The following is a 24,030-nucleotide window of genomic DNA, read 5'->3' on the forward strand; positions in this document are numbered from 1 at the left end:
AAAACAAACAAGGAAAGACTTAATCAATACATAAAATTTTAATAAATAGTCAAAAAAACCGCCACTACAATCGTTTCTTGTCTTGATCGACAATCTTCAGGTGGACTTCCAATAAGTCAGTTTCAAATTATGAAACTGACTTATTGGAAGTCCACCTGAAGATTGTCGATCAAGACAAGAAACGATTGTAGTGGCGGTTTTTTTGACTATTTATTAAAATTTTATGTATTGATTAAGTCTTTCCTTGTTTGTTTTGCAAAATAGTGGTTTTGTCTCTAATAATATTTTATATATATATATATATATATATCAATTCGTGTGTTCCTTTCAACCTTCTACATATATATATATATATATATATATATATATCATCATCATCATCATTGTTTAACATCCGTTTTCCATGCTAGCACGGGTTTGACGGTTCGACCGGGATCTGGGAATCCAGGAGGCTGCACAAGGCTCCAGTCTGATCTGGCAGTGTTTCTACAGCTTGATGCCCTTCCTAATGCCAACCAATATATATATATATATATATATACAACAGACTTCATCTAGTTTTCCTTCTACCAAATCCACTCACAAGGCTTTGGTCAGCCTGAGGCTATAAAAGAAGACAGTTGTCCAAGGTACCACACATTGGAACTGAACCTGGAACCATGTGGTTGGGAAGCAAACTTCTTACCACACAGCTATGCCTGCACCTATGTTATTCATTTCCTTTTATTTCACTTCATCTAATCATCTTGAAACACATCCAGACATTTATAATCTTTTCCTTCCTTATATGATGTTATTTTCTTTGCTGTCTGGAAGAGTAAATTCTTTGAGATGTTACTCTTTTTCCTTCTTCAAAATTATTATGGCACATATGTCAATACCAAACTGCATTCTAATAACTCTGCTGAAAATTCTGACAGGCTGTATCAAAGAATTCCGTTTCTTCTCATACTTGAGATCATCCAAGAATCTTAATTAAATGATTGATTCATTTGTCCACTTTGACTAAATTCCATCTTGCTGTATGTTTTCATAGTATATGAGAAATACATTCAAAACAACAAGCGTTACTGTAATAACGAATCTTCTTGGGAGATATAACTTTTAATCTCAATGTCACTCAGGATGTGAAAAAACAGTACTTAATGCTTAAAAAAAAAACAATTATATTTATTACTTCAGACAAAAGATTTTATGTAAAAATTATGATGCCAAGATTGCATGGCTAGGTAACATCAAGAGAGAGAGAGTTAGTCTTTTAAACTTTTTCTTAGTATCCTTTCTATGACTTCATTGTTTTTTTCTTTTTTTTATTTTTCTTTATCAAAATCGTTAGTTTAAGTAGTCATTATTTCTTTTTAATGTCAACCAACATTTAATATCTTTCCTGAGTGACATATAGATGTTCATTATTGATTAGTTATCTAAAAATGTAGTTCAAAACAATCTTTTTTCTTGGGACCAACCAACATATCCTTTGTCTTTATCTTGGCTGGTGATATTTAAATAGAGATTGTGGTGGGTATTAAATGTAATTATAAAGAGCAGAAATTGCTTCTTTGTTAATTCAATCATTTATCAAATAATGATTAAATTGAGTTTAAATGATGAATACAGAGCCTTACTTTCACGGAAAAGAACAAATGCTCCAAATTCATGTCATTGTAGCTAGGGGGGAAAAAAGCCCTCAAAGAATTATGTCAAGAAAAGATATACACATTCTCCCTCGCCTCTCTCTACCTCTCTCTTTCTCTCTCTCTCTATGTGTGTGTTGAATAAAAAAATCGACTCAGCTCCACATTACTCAATGTTAAGGCACAGGTATGCATCTACATCTTCTAACTCCATGCTTCTGGATGCAGCTATGTCTCGAAGCTTTGAATTACATGGAGGTGAATCAACTTGTTACTAAATACTTACCACTCCAACTGTGCATATCTTTTACTCTTTTACTTGTTTCAGTCATTTGACTGTGGCCATGCTGGAGCATCGCCTTTAGTTGAGCAAATTGACCCCAGGACTTATTCTTTGTAAGCCTAGTACTTATTCTATCGGTCTCTTTTGCCGAACTGCTAAGTTACGGGGACGTAAACATACCAGCATCGGTTGTCAAGTAATCTTGGGGGGCACAAACACAGGCACACAAACACATACACACACACACACACATATATATATATATATATATATACATATATACGACGGGCTTCTTTCAGTATCTGTCTACCAAATCCACTCACATTGCTTTGGTCGGCCTGAGGCTATAGTAGAAGACACTTGCCCTGAACCCAGAACTATGTGGTTTGTAAGCAAGCTACTTACCACACAGCCACTCATATGCCTATGTTGATTTACTTTCTTTGATTTGCTTACCTACCAAGAGATGAAACTAGTTCAATCCTTATTTCCAACTTCTGAAGCTCCAGTTGTTTATCCACAGGGTCTCTTTTCCGAAAATGGCAAAATATATGTTTATTTAAAATATTTTATATAACTTTCATATACATATACACACACAGAGAAAAGTGTGTGTGTATGTGTGTGTGTGTGTGTGTGTGTGTGTGTGCAAACCTGTATTGATAGTTATATATAGATTTGTATAGCTCTGTGGTGAAGAAGGTTACTTCCCACTGATTTCAGGTTCAGTCCCACTGCATGGCATCTTGGGTGTCTTCCACTGTATCTCTGGGCCAAACCAAAGCCTTTGATTTGGTATAAACTGAACGAAGCCTACTGTGTATGTGTGTGTGTTTGTCCATATATAATAATAATAATAACAACAACAATAATAATAATGTAGGAAGCTACATGAAGTATAAAACCAAAAAGGAAAAATTCAGTCATCACTAATTGTGACCTATATTGCTGTCAGTAAATGAAAATGTGCTTCCTTGCAGTTCTAAGGGTTTTAGTTCTTGCAATATAGGTGATACCCAGCACCTTCTGTCACAAATAGTGATGATTGAATTATATATATATATATATATAAAGTATAAAGAAAGGAAAAGATATATAGGTGTAGACGATCTTTAATTCAAATCCAAGTTGGTACAAATCCAATATAAATTAAATTCTGAAAATTGTTTTGGAGTCTAATTAATTCCAAAGACAAGAACAAAATACCTCTTCTTGAAATAAAAATTAGATTTTTCGTTAGGAATTACATATTGTTATGAATAATTACGACCAACAAATATATATATAGAGAGAGAGAGACAGACAGACAGACAGAGACACAAGGAGAGAGAGAGAGATTCATACATACATACATGCATGCACACATACACACACAGTGTCTATTAATATAACAAAGTGTATATATACCACAAAATTCTATATAAAAAAACAAACAGTGAATTTATAGAATTAAAACAGCATATACGGAACAAATTCACCCGGCAAAATGTGAAAATTTGTATTAATTCCTGTCTGTCAGAGAAAGGCCTCCAATAACACTTAAGCTTATAGCATTAACTCTGAACAGAACTTACTGCCCTAGGTGTCAAAACATTTCTCCATTAAAGGATTAAAATACAACTTTATACAAAGTGACAATTTAACTTCTAACAGTAGAAAGGATTTTAATAATAGCTTGCAGACATCATTTCCATTTTTGTTTTAGACGAAACGGAAGTAAACACTTGCTTCTTTCCAAGGTGTTTACAAGTTTCTTTTGAATATTATGACATATGTCCTAAATGCCCTTTACACAAACAAAAGTAACTCTTATTTTTTTCAAATGAAAACTCATATTGCATTCGGATGATTTTTAATATATTTTTATGCTTTCTTTTATGTTTTAATTTTGTTTCTTTTTTTTTTTCAGAGAAGGATGTTCTTCGGAATAAATCATTTCGCTTATCAAGATGGTAAGCAGTTACTGCTTTATTTTGTTTTATTTTTTTTCTAACTCATTTATTAATTTTTTTTTGTGATTTATTTGTTTAAGCAAAGACTTTTTAAAAGAAAATACATCTACTTTAAATGAAAAAAAAAGTAAATAATTATGTTCACTTGGACATACATACATACACACACATACATACATTTACACAAACCGTGTATGTACAGACATACACACACTTACATGTACTGACTCGCCAATATACACACACATGTACAAACACACAAACACATGCAGTCTCACAAACACATGCATGTACAAAGACACACAGACATATTCACAAGTAATCTTCGTTAAATACTTAACACAGAAATATTAATAACTTTTATGCAGTTCAGCTATTTGTGTGTCTCTACATCATACTTGTTTACATATTTATATATTGTATTTATATATGTATATGTCGGTGGCACATAAAAAGCACCATCCAAACGTGGCCGTTGCCAGCGCCGCCTTGGCTGGCACGTTAAAAGCTCCAACCGATCGTGGCCGATGTCGGACCCCCCCCTGGCACCTGTGCAGGTGGCACGTAAAAAGCACCCACTACACTCGCGGAATAGTTGGCGTTAGGAAGGGCATCCAGCCGTAGAAACTCTGCCAGATCAGACTGGAGCCTGGAGCAGCCCCTGGCTTCCCAGACCCCGGTCGAACCGTCCAACCCGTGCTAGCGCAGAAAACGGACGTTAAACGATGATGATGATATATGTGTGTGTACGTGTTTGCACATATATACACATACATGCACACACACACATATATATATTTGTATGTAAGTATGTATCATCATCATCATCCTCATCATCGTCATTTAACGTTTGTTGTCCATGCTGGCATTGTTTGGATGATTTGACCAGGGCGAGTAAGCTGGATGGCTGCACCAGACTCCAGTTTGATTTGGCTGGATGCTCTTCCTGATGCCAACCACTCAGAGCGTAATGGATGCTTTTACATGCCACCAGCATGGGTGCCATTTGTGTGGCATCAGTATTTGCCACGACTGATTTTGCTCAGCTTCATGGGTCTTCTTCTCAAACACAACATAATGCCAAAGGTCTCAGTCATTGCCTCCGTGAGGCCCAACACATGAAAGGAACTCAACCACTTTGCCTCCCTCAGGCCCAATGCTCATGTGTGTGTGTGTGTGTGTGTTCACATATGTATATATATTTCTTTACTACCCACAAGGGGCCAAACGTAGAGGAGACAAACAAGACAGACAAAGGGATCAAGTCAATTACATCGACCCCAGTGCGTAACTGGTACTTAATTTATCGATCCCGAAAGGATGAAAGGCAAAGTCGACCTCGGCGGAATTTGAACTCAGAATGTAATGACAGACGAAATACGGCTACGCATTTCGCCCGGCGTGCTAACGTTTCTGCCAACTCACCGCCCTATATATACACATATTTATATATACTCTCATACATACACATGTATATATAAGCATAGCTGTCACTCACAAATGAGTATGACTTCCTATCATGCTTTTACCAATTTTATTAAGTGCTGATATAGTCACAAGCAGGCATAGACATCCTCATGGCCCATTGATCCCTGACCCCTTACACTGCAGACTATACAGGAAGGTTGCAGTAACACTGGTCTGGTGCTCAGTTTATAGTGAGCAAGCTGGAGCAATGTGAAAACAGCAAACCTTCTTCGAGGAGACAATGCAGTGTCCCTTCAAGTAATCCACTCACAACTTTATGTCTGTGAGCCCAACACACACACACACACATATGCACATGTGCATGCACACACACACACACACAACTCGTACATCATCATCCTTATCATCATCAACATTTTCCATGGGTTGGCCAGTTTTAACAGGAGCTGGCCAGCCAGAGAACTGCCCAGGCTCCAATTGTCTGTTTTGGCATGGTTTCTATGGGTGAATGTTTTTCCTAATGCCAACCAATTTATAGAGTGTACTGGATGTTCTTTATATTGCACAGCAATGTTGCTTTTTATGTGGGAACACCAACACCAGCAGGATCACTAAGTAACCTGCAAGACAAAGACCTCTCAACCGGGCGAAGGAGTGGTACCAAGGGAAGTGGCTTTGTGCCAGGTGAGAATATAACAGAGGGGTAGAGACAGGTGTCTTATTTTAAAGGAGATACTCGGCTACCCCAATAGAAAAAGAGAGAAGAGGTGGGAGTGATAGAGTCAGAGAGAGAGAGAAAGAGTCAGAGTCAGAGTGAGAAATAGATTGTGTTGGAGATGCATTAGGACCTACCCACAGGAAACAGTGGGGTTTAATATATATATATATATATATATATGTGTGAAGGTGCATGGCTCAGTGGTTAGGATGTTACACTTAGGATTTCGAGATCGTGGGTTCAATTCCTAGACCAGGCATTGCAGTTGTGTTCTTGAGCAAAGCACTCCATTTCACATTGCTCTGCAATCATTTCATCATTTGATATGTGGCACCCGTTGCACCTGTATAGGTGATGTCGATTTGATGGAGGGTGTGAGCTCACCACTAGATGAAGGTAAGTTTTTAATTAACCTTATAGAGTTAAAACTTACCTGAGCTAGTTTGTGTTTTTATAACCTCACCTGGAGGTCCAGAATTGCATCTCCCTGATCCTTTGACCCTTACCTTCACTGTCTTTCCTTCAACTACTAAACTTCAAAGTTTCAAATTCACCATAAATTACATTAAACGTTTGAGAGAGGGTCTATATAGATACAAGGCGGCGAGCTGGCAGAAGCATTAGCACGCCGGGCGAAATGCTTTGCGGTATTTCGTCTGCCATTACGTTGTGAGTTCAAATTCCGCCGAGGTTGACTTTGCCTTTCATCCTTTCGGGGTCGATAAATTAAGCACAAGTTACGCACTGGGGTCGATGTAATTGACTTAATACCTATGTCTGTCCTTGTTTGTCCCCTCTGTGTTTAGCCCTTTGTGGGTAATAAAGAAATATGTATAGATACTTGGCACTATACCTACCTCATTATCAGGATTAATTATGACTAAACAAAATAAAACATATTTCTAAGTTACACACCTAAGCATATATGTCTAATTATGAAATACAAAATTATCTAATAATTACTCATATCTTAATTTGCTTGTTGTCTCAAAGGAAATACTGTGAGAACCAGGAAGAAACCAGTATGTCGAGATTATATGAAAGTATTATGAGAGCGAAACGTGCAACACCTGAGAAATGTAAGAATTCAAATGTCTTCTTTGTGAATTTTAAATTCATTTACAGCCTTTATCTTTTTATATCAACATCATTATCATTGTCGTCGTCATCATTATCATCGTTCGCATCATTATCCTCATCATCATCATCATTACCAATATTATTAATATTATTATTATTATTATTATTATTATTATTATCATTATTGCAGTGAGCTGGTTGAGCCGTAAACATGCTGGACAAAATGCTTAGTGGCATTTCATCTGTCTTTATGTTCTAAGTCCAAATTCCAATGAGGGTAGCTACAATTACTTGATCTATGAGGGGTATTCCTTATATAATTCTTCATTTGTGATTATGTTAGAGAGGCTACTATAGGTAATTTTAACAGAATTTCTATTAAAGGTCTTGTGATAATTATAGGAGTGTTTGAAGTGGGTATCTATAAATTAGAAAATGTGTAGCTATATTTATAGCCACATTCATGCTGTGTGGAGGATTATACCATAATATTTTCCCATGTCATATTTTTTTGATTTACCTCCATTTGGTTTAATATAGATTATACTACTCTTAAAATTGAAACTTTCTAATACAATGCTGTAATAGAGGGCTGCATTTTGAAAGTTGCTTCATCAAAGAATAGTTTGGAAACATGCCTACAAATGCTATTTACTAATTGTTTAATCATTGATTATTGACAGTCAGTGGTTAGAGCCTCTGTCAGTGTAGCTGTCCTCATTTGGTCTATGGAAGGGTTTTAAATTTTCTTGCAGCTGACAAAATATTTTTGCATAATTTTTTTCTTATCTTATCCATGTCATGGCCATTTTCATTATGTAGTACTCATAGACTGTCATCCCTATATAATTCCGTGCTGGCATCTTCTGTTTCGCTATTAAGCATACATAGGATTTAGAGGCCAATCATATCCTCAATCTCTACTATACCATGGTTCCCCAGAGTGACATCAAATAGTTCATCTCCATTCTTTCTCATCCAATAGATATTATGGAAAAGCAATGATTTCCTTGTTTTCATCATAACGTTAGTGATGGTTGTATATGCTTTACTAAACTCAAGTGCCTTTGAGAGGAGATTTTTGGAGACCGAGGGGTAAAAATCCATGATGAATTTGCACTGCTATATATTCATTGATTAAGGTTTAAGGAGGTTCTGATGTGTATTATATTATCAATGGATATGTAGCATTCTTGTGAAGATTGTAGAGATTTTTTCCACATGAAACCATCAGTTGCCTTGTTAATCTATTAATAAAGTGTGTGTGTGTATGTATATGCGTATGTACATATATACATATATATACATATATACATATACACACATACACATACACACACACACACAAATGTGTAAACAAATGAATGGAGTAGCACTCAACACAAAGTTGGATTTTGATCTATCAACAGGCTGACTTAGCTCCTTGTGTTATTTAAACTCTCACAGACATGAAACTCAAGTAGCTCCTCAGACATTCTCAAGCAAAGTGAAGAACTAGCAAAGCAGCTTCTTTTACAGAGAGAACTTTACCCCAATTCATCAGTTTGGATCATGTTGCTGCTGTAATAACTTAGCAACAACATAGTTAATTGCCACATGGATGTTAATGCATAAGATGGGATGGTAATTCTTACCATCCCACATGCATCAAACATCATGCTTCAATAACTAAGTAGCATTAACATCCATGTGGCAATTAATTATGTTGTTGCTAAGTTATTACAGCAGCAACATGATCCAAACTGATGAATTGGGGTAAAGTTCTCTCTGTAGAAGAAGCTGTTTTGGCTTATGTGTTATATTCAGGAGTGGCTTTGTGGTAAGTAGCTTGCTAACCAACCACAGGGTTCCGGGTTCAGTCCCACTGCGTGGCATCTTGGGCAAGTGTTTTCTGCTATAGCTCCGGGCCGACCAATGCCTTGTGAGTGGATTTGGTAGACGGAAACTGAAAGAAGCCTGTCGTATATATGTATATATATATATGTGTGTTTGTGTGTCTGTGTTTGTCCCCCTAGCATTGCTTGACAACCAATGCTGGTGTGTTTACGTCCCCGTCACTTAGCGGTTTGGCAAAAGAGACCGATAGAATAAGCACTGGGCTTACAAAGAATAAGTCCCGGGGTCGATTTGCTCGACTAAAGGCGGTGCTCCAGCATGGCCACAGTCAAAATGACTGAAACAAGTAAAAGAGTAAAAGAATATATGTGCATGTAATATGTATGTGTGTGTGTTTTGTAAAGTGTGGATAAGAATGTGCACCAGGAGGTGAATGAAACATCATATGAAAGTTAATCAAAACAATACTGTAACACCTACTGCAAGAGGTACCCATCATGGCCACATCTGTGCAAAAGTGTGTAAGTCTTCAAACAGTACTGCAGAGCATTTTAAAGAGAACAATCAAGCAATGGCATTACTTTTGATACCAACCTGCCTGAGCCTGTCCCTATATCTGTGATATAAACTTCCTGTTTGAAAGTAATCTAACTCAAAAACCATCCATCAAAATTTCATAGTGATTTATGTTCCAAACATAATGACCAAGTTATTCAACTAAATTCTTCATTATTTTCTTCAAAATTCTTCAAAATTAATTGAAACAAAAGTAACCTATCCTAATGGAAATATTACTCTGTCAAACTTTATATCAATTTTGTTGTTTTTCACAGAAATATATATGCATACTTTCCTTTATAACAAATGTATAGCCAGTCACATGCATAGTTACTGACTAAAAACATGCCCAAATGCACAAATTCAGAACTTTATATGCATGCAAAAACAAATCATTTACCTGAGTATAACTTGCACAAGAATATGTAAAAATGCAGTCAGTTGTCATGCACCACTGCACACATATTGATACAGCTCAACTGATATGTTATTAAATACAATTCCAAATTTGACTGCAATTGACTGAATCTTCTTGCAGGTGACCGAGATTTAGTTAATCTTTTAGCTTTTGATGCTGACATGCTGGTAAAACTCTTCAAAGTATGGAAAGGAAAGAAGAGGGAAAAAATTAAGAAGTATGTACAAAATATCTTGTTCAAATATTTCGTGAATAATTGCAATATTTTGACGTAGAATATTGATTTTTTAATCTTTCATTGATTCTGTCTTCCATTTTTAATGTTATTATATGCTTTTATTTCAATTCATACTTTGTATTACAATTTTTAAAATTTTAATTTCAATCAATTATTTCTATTTATAGAGCTATTCATCATCTTTTGATTTTTCTTTTCCTTTTTTCTTTCTTTATAATAAATTTTCTTCTTAGAAGAAAGCGCAAACATTTCAGCTCTTAGTCACTGAAAATTTTAGGCATTAACCCATTAGGCTATTTGCTATCCAAATCTCTAAATAAACTTAAACCAGTTCCCTTTGGCTAAATCACTTGCCAATCAAATTGAACAGGTATCTATCTTTAGACATTTGAAAACTGATTCAAAGGTGTAATATTCTTTAAAATAATTTTATTTTCATTTCTTACCTTAATAGTTTCTCTTTAAACCATAGGTGTGAGAATAATACGTTTTCAAATGTTACAAATTATCATTCCAACATTTAGATACATTTTGGATTACTTTGAAACATGTCTCCAGAATCTGAATGAAGTGCTATATTATTTGTTCAATGGACTGTAAGCACCAGACACTTATTGCTTAGTTCCAATGACTTTATATTCTAGGTCACTTAATAGAATAGTTATTATCTAAAGCAGTGATTCTCAACCATTTTTCACCTATGGACTCCCTGTGATTGCTATTTTACTCGGCTGGCTCCACATAGCCATTCAATGTTAGGAAAAGTCCTATTATATTTTTATAATTAAATATTATTAAGAATTGTATTAAAAATAATAATGTTTAGGTATTTGTTTTGCAAGATTCTTTAAAAATTTTTTTTTTTATGTTTTGTGTATTGTAGAAATATAACTAGTTTATTGCACACAAATTTTAACAACAAACTCTTATATGGAGCCCTAAGGGTCATATCGACCCCAGTTGAGAACCCTTGATCTAAAGAAGGTTCTCCACTAAATCCATGACCATGCTTTCTAGTTCTACTCTAATCATGTAGAATTATAAAAAGCATCTACACAAATCTGAAGTCTCATGATTACGAGTATAAATGAAATTCATTAATTTTTTATAAAGCTGACGTATTTGTTCATTAAACATCAGTGTTGATAGTATCCAACAGCGTTTTTTGTAAACCTATATCATCGTTCTTCACATCCAACTATAAAATGTAAAAGTTAGGTGCCTCAGTTATCAAGTTGTTTGTTTGATTGATTGCCTGAGCATCTGCCCTAGTTTCATCAAACGACTGAAACTAGGAAGTCCAAATTATTTTATGAGTGTTTACAAAGCAAGATAAACAATTGTTATTTTATTTCATTCCATTATGTTTTATTTATTTATTTGTTTGTTTGTTTGTTTGTTTGTGTATTTATTTATTGAGAAATTTTGCTGAGATGAAAAATAAAAATCAATAAATCAAAATCCAAAATGCAATATAAAGATAAGTTATACAATGAACAAAATCAGTTGCATGAAATATTAAATTCAATAGAAATACGCCTCCATACTGAGTTACATAGCAACACAACTTGTTTCAGACATTGGTGGCTATAATAATAATAATAATAATAATAATAATAATAATAATAATAATAATAATAGTAATAATAATAATGTGAAATTCATTCAAATATTGACCACTGCATATGTAAAGGAACATTTCCTTTTGTTTCTATTCATTAAATTTTTACGCTTTTATTGGTGAGTTCCAGCATTGCTGAGGCACGACCATTAAATTGGGTCAGATATTTATTCCAAATATGAAACAGGGTGGAGGGGGGGAAGAAGATGCAGGCCAATACCATTCTGCTTGGAGGATTATTTTTTTTTTTTTTTTCTGGTTTTACTGCAATATATTTATTGATGATCTAATGTAGAACTATCATTGAAATAAATGAATTACAGCTTCTACATGTAAAAAGAGAAGAATCATCATCATCATTATCATCCCATTGCATCTGCATTCCATGTTTGGTATGGGTCAGATGAGTCATCATAGCCTATGTTACTTCTTATTCAGAGTTACTGCTCTCCAAAGCATGGTCAGGGATCCATGTCTTGTTCATACACTTTATTTCAGTTTGGCTTCAATGGCTTAATACCCTTTTCAAAATATGCTGAGGGTATTTTATTAGGGCAATGTTGCTAGAACAGTTATTAAGCCATTCAAGATCCAAGAAAAATGTCTAGAACTAGTGTATCCAGAAAATTCACCATAAGAAATTTTGCCATGTAGAAAAATTCACTGTATGGACATTTATAAAGCATATTATATCAGAATGATAAAAGGGTTTACAAAAGTTTTAAATAGAAAAATCTTTATTCAACACCAAACATTAAAAAAAATGTGATGTGGTCATTTAAAATGAAATTTCTTAATTGAAATTTCCTATATCCTGAAACCACATCATTCCTTATGCACAATTTTCTGTGGTTGCTTCTTGTCAAGGTTTTCTATTTAGTGCCACATGAAAGTATGTGGAAGATTCATGAACGTTTTAGATGTCCACTTCATTTATTTAGAAATGTTGAGACTCTTCATGAAGATCTGACAGGACGGATGCTCTATAACGAATACCTTTTTTCATCCTTCTTTATGGGTGTTAAGCAAAAGGAATTTTTTTTTTTTGCTTCTACTTTTTTCAATCTAAACCTTGCAGCTATAATGCAATCAATACCACAACTCTCAGCTGGAATTTTGATCCAATATTGTTAGGATAGAAGTAGTTTTTTGTTTTGTTTTTAATTTTTGTTTTTGTTTTCTTCTTCTTTTCAACCTTCTGAGACTAAAAACAGCTGAAAAAACTAAAGTTTATAATTCTTCTGAACTTCAATATGCTGATGGTAACACCATCAGAAAGCACAATTCTGAAAATCTACAGGCTATTTCAGATATATTTGGGAATCTATATGAATTCCTTGGTCTATGTATACCTTTAATCCTTTTAATATTAATCAACCTGAGATGACTTCTGGTTCTCAGATATAAAACAGCACAGCTCCCATGACTTCAGGAAACATTTTTTCATGCTGAGAGTTGCTGAAGCATGGAACAAACTGCCGACATCAGTTGTTAGTTGTTGGAGCACTGCATCCTTCAAAACTTCCATGCTTTCTGAGATTCGCCAACACTACACCTGATTTTCTCCCCTCCATACACACACAAGCATGTATCTGACTCATGCATTGTTCGCTTTCCAGACATTTGTACATTACTGCATATACTCTGACAAGTTGTGGTGCACCTGAGCACTGTATACAATAATTTCATTATTATTATTATAAACATTTTGTTTCAAAGTAGTCTTCCCGTTAATTTGTATTCCAAAATTATTTTACTAAATTCTTCATTATTTTCAAAATTAATTGAAACAAATGCAGTGAATTTTATCAACAATATAATAACAAAAGGATTATGGTAACACAGACACCAGTTTCTTAACGGTGTCTGTGTTTATGACCTATAACAGTGTTACAGCAAATAAACAGTTATCCATCAACTAAAATCTCTTCAAAGAGATGCCCCAGTAATCCTGCAGTCCAATGACTGGAACAAATCATCATCATCATCGTTTAATGTTCGCTTTCCATGCTGGCATGGGTTGGACAGTTTGACTGAGAACTGGCAAGCCAGGAGGCTGCACCAGTCTCCAATCTGATCTGGCAAGGTTTCTACAGCTGGATGCCCTTCCTAATGCCAACCACTCTGAGAGTAGCTTTTTATGTGCCACTGGCATGGGGCATTGTCCACACTTTAATGGTGCTTTTTATGTTCCACTGGCACAGGAGCCAGTCAGGCAACACTGGCATCAAGAATAAAACAGTTATAATATATGATTTTTCTGTTGTTTTGGCTTTTATATGCTAATGGTATATATGTTTGTTTCCTCTTCCTAGGAAAGGGGTAGAAATTATTTTTGTCGGAACATCTTCTGGATTATTTCTGTATGAACAGTTTGTAGATGAATTGACTGATTTGTAAGTATTGATTTCCTTGGCTCAATAATTTAATTTCTTGGTTCTTTTTTTGTCTCTTTTTACAATTTTTCTATCATATTCATTAAAGTATATGATTTAGACAATTAAGCTATATGGGTAATGATATCAGGTGTGATGTCTTCATTCTGTGTCTCTCTTTCTCTCTCTCTCTCTTTCTCTCTCTCTCTCTCTCTCTCTCTCTCTCTCTCTCTTTCTCTCTCTTTCTACTGCTACATTGTCACATCAGTTCCAGCATAGTTTTTGTAAACATTCACACACACACACGCTCACATAATAAATACATTATATATGTGACAGACTTCCTTCAGTTTCTTTTAACTCAATTAGTTCTCAAGGCAACCACAACAACTGAACCTGAAGCCATACCTATGCCTACATCATTTTTACACACACACACACACACACACACACACACACAAATTCCATCTGACCAATGTAAACATGGAGAAGTGGCTGTTAAATGATGATGATGCCAATAATGATATATACCTATATATATATATATATATATATATTACAGAGATGTACTTGCATAGCAAGTTACTTGATCTGAGATCATGTGCTGGAATGAAAACAATTGCAGCGTGGAAGGTGTTTATAAGCCATTTAAAAGCTCACAAAAACCATGAGATTCACTTCGACATTTAAATTTAATTTGCCAAAATATTTTCATTGCTTTGAGACCGCTACCTGTTCACTGACAAAATTCCATGCTGCATATATATATATTTCATTTATATCATCATCATCATTTAACGTCTGTCTTCCTTGTTGGCATGAGTTAAATGGTTCAACAGAATCTAGCGAGCTAGAGGACTGTGCCAATCTCTATTGTTAGCTTTGGCATGGTTTCTATGGCTGGATGCCCTTCCAAATACCAACCACTTAGCAGAATAAACTGGGCTCTTTTCATATGCATGACAAAGACCCCTCAACTAGGAGAGGAAGAAGTATCGTGGGAGGTGGCTTTGTGCCAGATGATGAGAAGTTAAAAAGTAAAATAGCGGAATAAAGATAAGTGTTTTGTTATAGAAGAGATTACATGGCTACTCATGTTGGGAAAAAGAGAGTTTCAGAAAAAGATAGAAACTAAGAGAGAGAGAGATGGTGGTAGGGTACCATAGGTGGCGAGCTGGCAGAAATGTTAGCATGCCGGGCGAAATGCTTAGCGGTATTTCGTCTGCCGTTATGTTCTGAGTTCAAATTCTGCTGAGGTCGACTTTACCTTTCATCCTTTCGGGGTCGATAAATTAAGTACCAGTTGCGTACTGGAGTCGATGTAATCGACTTAATACCTATGTCTGTCCTTGTTTGTCCCCTCTATGTTTAGCCCCTTGTGGGTAATAAAGAAATAGGTAGGGTACCATAGACAGAGAACTGATGAGTCTTTTGGGATGAGATGCGGGGGAAATGCTTGGCAAGACAGAGAAAGTGGGAGTACGGCAGAACCCTATATGTACAAGCATTACTAAGGTGATTTTAGGATATCTTTTCAGCAATGTAGCCAGGTTTTCTCAAGCACTGCGAAGTACCAATCATCTTGACCCTTTTTCATCTCCTCCATAAAGTTCAGCATCTTGAAATTGGCCTTCACTACTTCATCCCCTGTCTTCCTAGCTTTCCCTTTTCCACAAGTTCCGTCCACTTTCATTGATCAGCACTTCTTCACGTGACTGTCCTCATTCATACACATCACATGACCAAACCAGCACAGTCTTCTTTCTTGCACACTACATCTAATTCTTCTTATGCCTAACTTTTCTCTCAATACATTAGCACTTTGTTACGCATGCACACTGACATCGTACATCCAATGGAGCAGACTAGCTTCATTCCTCTCAAGTCTTCATGTCCTCTGCATGCCTGTGTCACACTCCCTTCACATGCCTACATCACACTACCATGTAGCATTGCTGTTTCTACTCAGGCATCATACAATCTTCTTTTCCGTCAGAGATACAGAGAGAGAGAGAGAGAGGAGAGAGAGAGAGAGAGAGATCTTCTGTTGCCAAGGGAGATAAAAGCTCTCTGAATTTTCTCCATTCTATTCTTACTCTAAAAACTGCACTTCCAGAACATACTCCTCCACAACTAATTTACTCTTTACTCTCTCTTTTACTCTTTTACTTGTTTCAGTCATTTGACTGCGGCCATGCTGGAGCACCGCCTTTAGTCGAGCAAATCGACCCTGGGACTTATTCTTTGTAAGCCCAGTACTTATTCTATCGGTCTCTTTTGCCGAACCTCTAAGTGACGGGAACGTAAACACACCAGCATCGGTTGTCAAGCAATGCTAGGGGGACAAACACAGACACACAAACATACACACAAATACATATATATATACATATATACGACAGGCTTCTTTCAGTTTCCGTCTACCAAATCCACTCACAAGGCATTGGTCGGCCCGAGGCTATAGCAGAAGACACTTGCCCAAGATGCCACGCAGTGAGACTGAACCCGGAACTATGTGGTTGGTAAGCAAGCTACTTACCACACAGCCACTCCTGCGCCTAATTAGTTCACCTGGGTTAACAAAAATTATCTATTACCTCCAGAATATTTGAGAAAATCAATTTCCAATGTATCTATAATCTTTATGGCTCCTGTGCATCTTCCACACATGGATAGTACTTTCTCCATTAACCTTCTTGTGATTCCACTGCACCTCTTACATGTCCATAGTTTGCACTGGGTGCACCACACGGGGTCCCTGCCTATAACTTTCCTATACACTTACCAAGGCCATTTATCTTGTCTATTTTCTTGTTTACTAGAACATTTTGGTAATATATATATATATATATCATCATCATCATCATCATCATTTAGCGTCCGTTTTCCATGCTAGCATGGGTTGGACGGTTCAACTGGGGTCTGTGAAGCTGGAAGGCTTCATCAGGCCCAGTCAGATCTGGCAGTGTTTCTACGGCTGGATGCCCTTCCTAATGGCAATATATATATATATATATATATAGAGAGAGAGAGAGAGAGAGAGAGAGAATTTTTGCAAACAACTTGCAGATGCCAGTGCTATCAAGTGAAAGTTCTGCATACTGGATGCTAGCATGCTTATGGGGTTATCAGGAAAGAATGTGCATTATATATATATATATATATATAGATATAGATAGATAGATAGATATAGATATAGATATATATATATATATATATATATACACTGTACATCATTTATTATATGTTAACCTCAGATTAAACAGCAGCAAATAAATGTTCACGTTTTAAGCAATATGGAATTTACAGATAATACAAAGAATATATATATATCTATATATATATATATATATATATATATATATATATGCACATTTTACTTTGTTTAAAACATTTACATGCACTCACACAAAGCAACACATCCTATGCATTTTCACAATTCATTATCTCTTATCACATCCTAGTTTGCAGTATTTTGAATTCTTTTTACTTATTTTGGGTTTTTCCCCCCTTTTTAGCATCCTTACAGGGAAAAAGAAGCATAAATGTTATTTAAACCATTTAAGTCTTTTTTTGCTTTTTTCTCTCCAATTCCTTGTGCTTGAAACTTTACCGTATTATTTTGCTAGTACGATTTTACATATGCAAGATACAATCAGTAGCAGTTATTATGAACAAGCAGTGGAAGTGGGCCGAGCCAGAGATGAAATGAGGTGTCGACACGGAATCAATGAAACATATACATTCTCAGTGCCAATAAATACGTTTCTGCAAAGAGGAAATGGTAAGAGACCCTGAAACCACTTTTTTTTTTTTTTTTTTTTTTTATATTAGACATTTGTTGTAGAAAAAATTTGACAAAAATTGGAAACAAAATAACTTCAAGTTTTGTTGTTTGTGAGAGAAATGAATATAATGGCATTCCGATAAAATCTATTTTGTGTGTCTATGTATGTGTGTGTGTGTGTTTGTGTGTGTGTTTGTGCATATGTATATATATTTATTTGTATGTATATTTTTATCTATATACCTATATATGTGTATGTATGTATGTGTGTATGTATGTGTGTGTGTATAGATATATATATATGCATGCATGCATACAGACAGACAGGCAAATATACATACATATAAATATATACACATATTATAACTGAAAAGCTCTGATTTCAGTATTCCGAATTGCTCATTTCCAATCATGAGCTGGTAAACCAAGCCTTTCAGTAGTAAGGTATTGAAGAATACTCTACATCCATTTGTATTATACTGAGTCCTGTAATTTATCATGAATCAACAGAAATTTATATATATATAGTGTGTGTGTGTGTGTGTGTGTGTGTGTGTGTGTGTGTGTGTGTGGTGTGTGTGTGTGTGTATGCATGTGCTTGTGTGTGTGATGAGGATTCACTTCATCACTTCATAGATTTACTTCCTCCTCTCCTATCTGTCATTTGCAGAACATTCTACAGATGACAGCAGAGTTATTAAACATATGTAATAAAAATATTTTTGTTTCATTTGGGGTTGTTGTTGTTGTTGTTGGGTAAAAAATAAAGAGAAATTAATATAAAACTTGATTAATCTTTATTCCATACATAAATTGCTTTTATCTATTTATTATTTTATATAGAAAGGATTGAATATCTAGACTTAAACACAACAGCAATAACTGTGAGCGTTCCTGTTCTTAAGTGTGCTAGTGGAGGAGATCGTCAGAATTACACTGTGGCAGGTGTATCTGGTTATCAAATGTCTTTCTATAAATTTGATGAACTCGTCAGTGAAACGTTTGGTTGTCCAAATGGGAAGTACTGTTCCATCTATAATGGTGACAATGTAAGTTCGCTTCTTTGTTTTTGTTTTTACTTCTTGTTTGTTTTCTTTTTATCTTGACTTAAATACCAAATCTGATACCAAATCTACCTGGAACCACTCCTAGATCTGTGATACAAACTGCCTGTTTTAAAGTGATTTAAATTTTAAAAAAGCTGCCATCAACACTTCATACTCTCTCTCTTTTACTCTTTTACTTATTTCAGTCATTTGACTGCGGCCATACTGGAGCACCACCTTTAATCAAGCAACTCTACTCCGGGACTTATTCTTTTGTAAGCCCAGTACTTATTCTATCGGTCTCTTTTGCCGAACCGCTAAGTAACGGGGACATAAACACACCAGCATCGATTGTCAAGCAATGCTGGGGGGACAAACACAGACACACAAACACACACACGCATCATCATCATCATCATCGTTTAACGTCCATTTTCCGTGCATATATATATATATATATATATATATATATATATACGACAGGCTTCTTTCAGTTTCCATCTACCAAATCCACTCACAAGGCTTTGGTTGGCCCAAGGCTTTAGTAGAAGACACTTGCCCAAGGTGCCACACAGTGGGACTGAACCCGGAACCATGTGGTTGGTAAGTAAGCTACTTACCACACAGCCACTCCTGCGCCTATTCATGTTTAATTTTTGTTCTAAACCGCAGGTTATTAACAATAATGTTCAGAATTAATTGAAATATAGATAGTGTATTTTGGCCAAAGTGTGGCAACAAAAGGGTTAATCTTTATTTAAGATGGTTACAGTGAGCTCTAAGGAACATTTATGGCAAAACTGTGGATATAGAACAACCAGATTATTAAAAAGTTTGATAAACACTCAATCCTAAACCTTTCCAACTGTCAAATCCACTCACAAGGTTTTAGTTGGAATGACATTATAGTAGAAAACACTTGCCTAAGGTCCCACACAGTGAAACAGAACCTGAATCCATGCACTTTGAAAGTGCACTACTTAACCACACAGCCAATGCTAGAAACTAGCTTTGTTCATTTGCAGTAGAGTGTCTGACATTTTTGGAAAGTCAAACTGGCATGGAACAAAAAGGAGGTGGTTGAGAAATGCTGGCACAGAAGCTCATTAGTTGCCTAGATAATTAGTTTCCAGTAATTATGGAGTTTATATATTTAAAACCTTTCAGACCTGTGGTCACTCCTTTGTAAATGTTCATATTACAAACTTGTCTTAATAGAAACATTGATTTTTTTTTCTTTTCTCCTTTTACACTAATTGCTCCTCCACATTTAGATCAATCTACTCTGTTTTCATTTAATATTCCATGATAAATTGTTTCATATTTTTATATGATTTTTATATGATTTAGTCTTTCTCCCATTTTTTTGTCTTTTTTTTAGATTTATGATAATTATCTAGTGCAGTAATTAGTTTCTCGTTTGATCCATGATTTAAATAATTATCTACAGTTATTTTTAAACAGTCTCAAAAAATTATATCGCCACCTTTTTATATATTTATATATATTTTTTTTACTTTGTTAACATCATCATCATCATCACACCGTCGTCATGATCATCATCATCATCACCACTATCACCACCACCACCACCACCATCATCATCATTGTTTAACATCAATATATTTTGCACAACTGCTATAATAGAAACTAAACAACTTTGCACACGTTAAACATTTATTTGTTTATTTATTCATTTATTGGAATCTGAACACAGAATTTATTTTTAATTAATTAAAAATTCTTGACTCTTACTATATGAAGTATTCTAGCCCCACTTCTCTGTAAAGTGTCTACACACAAGGCACCTCTAAAGATTTTTCTATTGTCATTCTTTTAATTTATTGCACTCCGCCATATTGATACATCCTTCACAAGTTCCAGAACAGAACCACTCAACTGATTGACATAAACTCACTCACAGACATACTCCTCCATTTAGCTTGCAGGCATGCTGTCTCCTCTCACTAGTTTTACTTCCGCTACTATAATGGTCTCTACTCATTGGAGTTGGCTAGGTTCATGCCAACTGCTTTCAAGCACTTCCATTGTACTTATCACTTCCCATCACCCTTGTTGTGTCCAATTCATTCATCCTATGTTCCCACACACATCATTACACACGATCCTTCCTTCCCACAACCTTCTCCCTCTGAAATTCCCTCTCTATTCATGTCTTTCTCTCAGGGGTTGACTTACAAAGGTTCAAAATGAACATTAATGACCTCAATCTCACCAGTCTAAAGATGAGTGCTTGTGAAGTTGTGGGCACTGCCCTTTCCTCCTGGCCTGGATCAAGTCAGGTATGGGGGCATGCACCATTGCAGAGCATCTCTGCATCCACCAGCCACCAGTATCTGCTTGGGTTCATCCCAGGCAACCTTCCATGCAGTGTCCCAATCAGTTCCCATCTTTGTGAAATACTTCCTCATCCACTATGACTGTGTGGTCAACCAGCCTGAGCCATCATGCTAGTTAGATCCTCGGAGAAGAAAACAGTATACAAGATTCAACTTGGAAAATTGAGCAACCCCACAGACCCTGCTAGTGAAAAAATAATTGATAGATAATAATTGTTCTCCTCATTAAGGGTGTGATTTTAACGAATTGAAATTTATTGGATCACTACATTAAGCATGCTAGCTTTCCACTTTACTCAACTGCAATATGTCTGTGCATGTTGTTGTTATTGTTGTGCATGCATGCATCTTCTGCCTAAAGCTGGATGTTGGTGACTTCTGACTGATCAGGCTGTTAGAAGGAGAGGTTGAAGAAATCACAAATCGATTGATCTACTACTTTAAACTGCTTCAATAAAGAAATCAATAGATTAGTATTGATTTCAGTTGTAGATGTAAGAAGAAAAGCGAAGTGGGAAGAAATAAATAAGTAAAGAAAAAAAAGAAAAGTAGAAAATCCTGGCAATTAGACATGCACACACACACACACACACATGCACACATAGAGATATATACATACACATGCATATACACATTGACATATATGTGCACATAGATATGCACAGATATATATGTACACACATACACTCATACGGCCACACATATTTACATGCATTGACATTTATGCATACACTCACACAGAACAAAACACACAAACTGATACACATACATAAACACACATAATCACACATATACACACACAAGAATCTATACACACATTCACATACAGATGCAATCACACACACACACACACACTCATACACACACATATACCAGCACACACTCATACAGCACAATCACAGATAATATTTAGATAAACTTTGCACGACTGTATTGAACAGAAGACTGCGTCAACAACAGAAGCTTTTACATGGTTGTGCAGCCTGCTAAGAATAGCAGCTAAACCTCTCTCCTCAAACCATATCCTATCTACTTTTAAATAAAAATAAGGAGCACATTAGATAACATAGTCTTAGATAACCATAGGCCTGAAATAAAGATGGCACAAATGCTTTGATTATGGGTTTGCTCATTCAGGGTTTGTCATCTTTATATATAAAAGTGAAGTTGTGTGTCTGTCTCCTACGATTTAGATTCCTAACTACTCCCACATTTTGCGATGCAGTTTAATTAAAAGCGGGTATCTTATTGTCATGATTCATATCGAGCCCTTCTGGGTATTAGCGCGCGTCTACGATGAGTCTACGATTTAAAAAAAAATTTACCATCACTTTTTCCCATTTTTAATGCATTTTTTGCTATTATATAAGGGAAGTAACTCTAAAAATGCTTATATAGTTATTTCCCTTACAAACCCGAGCAATGCCGGGCGATACTGCTAGTATATATATATATATGGCTGTCATGTATGTATTAATGCCATGTATGCCAATAGAGAAAGAGCCAATTTCTAACCAAGACCCAAGGCTCCTTCATTGGAATTTCAGCAACATCAACAGTGTATTTGTACATGTTTGTGTGTATGAGTAAAATATTTGGATTCAGGGCATGGGCATTTTTGTACGTTTTGTTTTTATGTATTCTCATGCATATAGCTGTGTGTCTAGACATGTGCATATATACTTAAATATAAAACTTCTGGAAAGTTTTACAAATTTTACATTTCCATATGTGAGTGTGTGTGTGTGCATCCATGCATACATGTGTGTGTGGAGTCGCAATGGCCCAGTGGTTAGGGCAGCGGACTCGTGGTCATAGGATCGCGGTTTCAATTCCCAGACCGGGCGTTGTGAGTGTTTATTGAGCGAAAACACCTAAAAGCTTCACAAGGCTCCGGCAGGGGATGGTGGTGATCCCTGCTGTACTCTTTCACCACAATTTTCTCTCACTCTTACTTCCTGTTTCTGTTGTACCTGTATTTCAAAGGGCCGGCCTTGTCACTCTCTGTGTCATGCTGAATATCTCCGAGAACTACGTTAAGGGTACACGTGTCTGTGGAGTGCTCAGCCACTTACACGTTAAATTCACGAGCAGGCTGTTCCGTTGATCGGATCAACCGGAACCCTCGTCGTCGTAACCGACGGAGTGCTTCCACACATGTGTGTATGAATGTATGTATATATGTCAATTGTAAGTCATGTATATATATATATGTATTCTTGCATATATGTATGTACCTGTGTATGTACATATGTATGTATATTTGTATATATGTACATACGTATGTATGTATGCATGCAGTCTAGTCATACATAATCAGGAGTTTTCCAAGAATTAGGCATCAAAAAATACAATATTTATTTTCTGTGATGCTTAAAATTTTAGGCTTTAAAACAGAAAAGTGAGCATAAATGCACAACTGGAAACTTCATTACTGGTATGATCTTAAGCATTTCAATAGAAATCCAAAGAAAATAACAATTTACTGTTCTTTGGACATCACTCATTTCCACCACCATTTTGACACCTACATATCAATGCTTGCATGAGTCAGATGGAATTCACTGAGTTTTTTTGAGACTGGATGCCCTCCCTGTTACCAACCCTCACTTGTTTCTAAGCAAAGTAATATTTCCCATTGGCCAGACATGTTTTGATGGAAGACTGGAAATAAGCAGCATTGTTTGTATGATAGT

General features: G+C 35.7%; 1 protein-coding gene across 2 annotated transcripts in view; it reads left to right on the top strand.

Annotated features, from left to right (window-relative positions):
• Positions 1-24,030, top strand: part of LOC115209156 (voltage-dependent calcium channel subunit alpha-2/delta-3-like) — a 720,530-nt gene that overhangs the window by 653,165 nt on the left and 43,335 nt on the right. For both annotated transcript variants that reach the window (XM_036500824.1, XM_036500825.1), the window contains exons 21-26: positions 3,827-3,869; positions 7,009-7,094; positions 10,028-10,124; positions 14,082-14,162; positions 17,771-17,925; positions 18,772-18,977. In XM_036500824.1, the coding sequence (XP_036356717.1) occupies positions 3,827-3,869; positions 7,009-7,094; positions 10,028-10,124; positions 14,082-14,162; positions 17,771-17,925; positions 18,772-18,977 (668 nt within the window). The remainder of the gene's footprint in view (positions 1-3,826; positions 3,870-7,008; positions 7,095-10,027; positions 10,125-14,081; positions 14,163-17,770; positions 17,926-18,771; positions 18,978-24,030) is intronic.

The sequence above is a fragment of the Octopus sinensis genome, linkage group LG3 (assembly GCF_006345805.1).
Source record: "Octopus sinensis linkage group LG3, ASM634580v1, whole genome shotgun sequence".
In the NCBI taxonomy this organism is placed as follows: domain Eukaryota; kingdom Metazoa; phylum Mollusca; class Cephalopoda; order Octopoda; family Octopodidae; genus Octopus; species Octopus sinensis.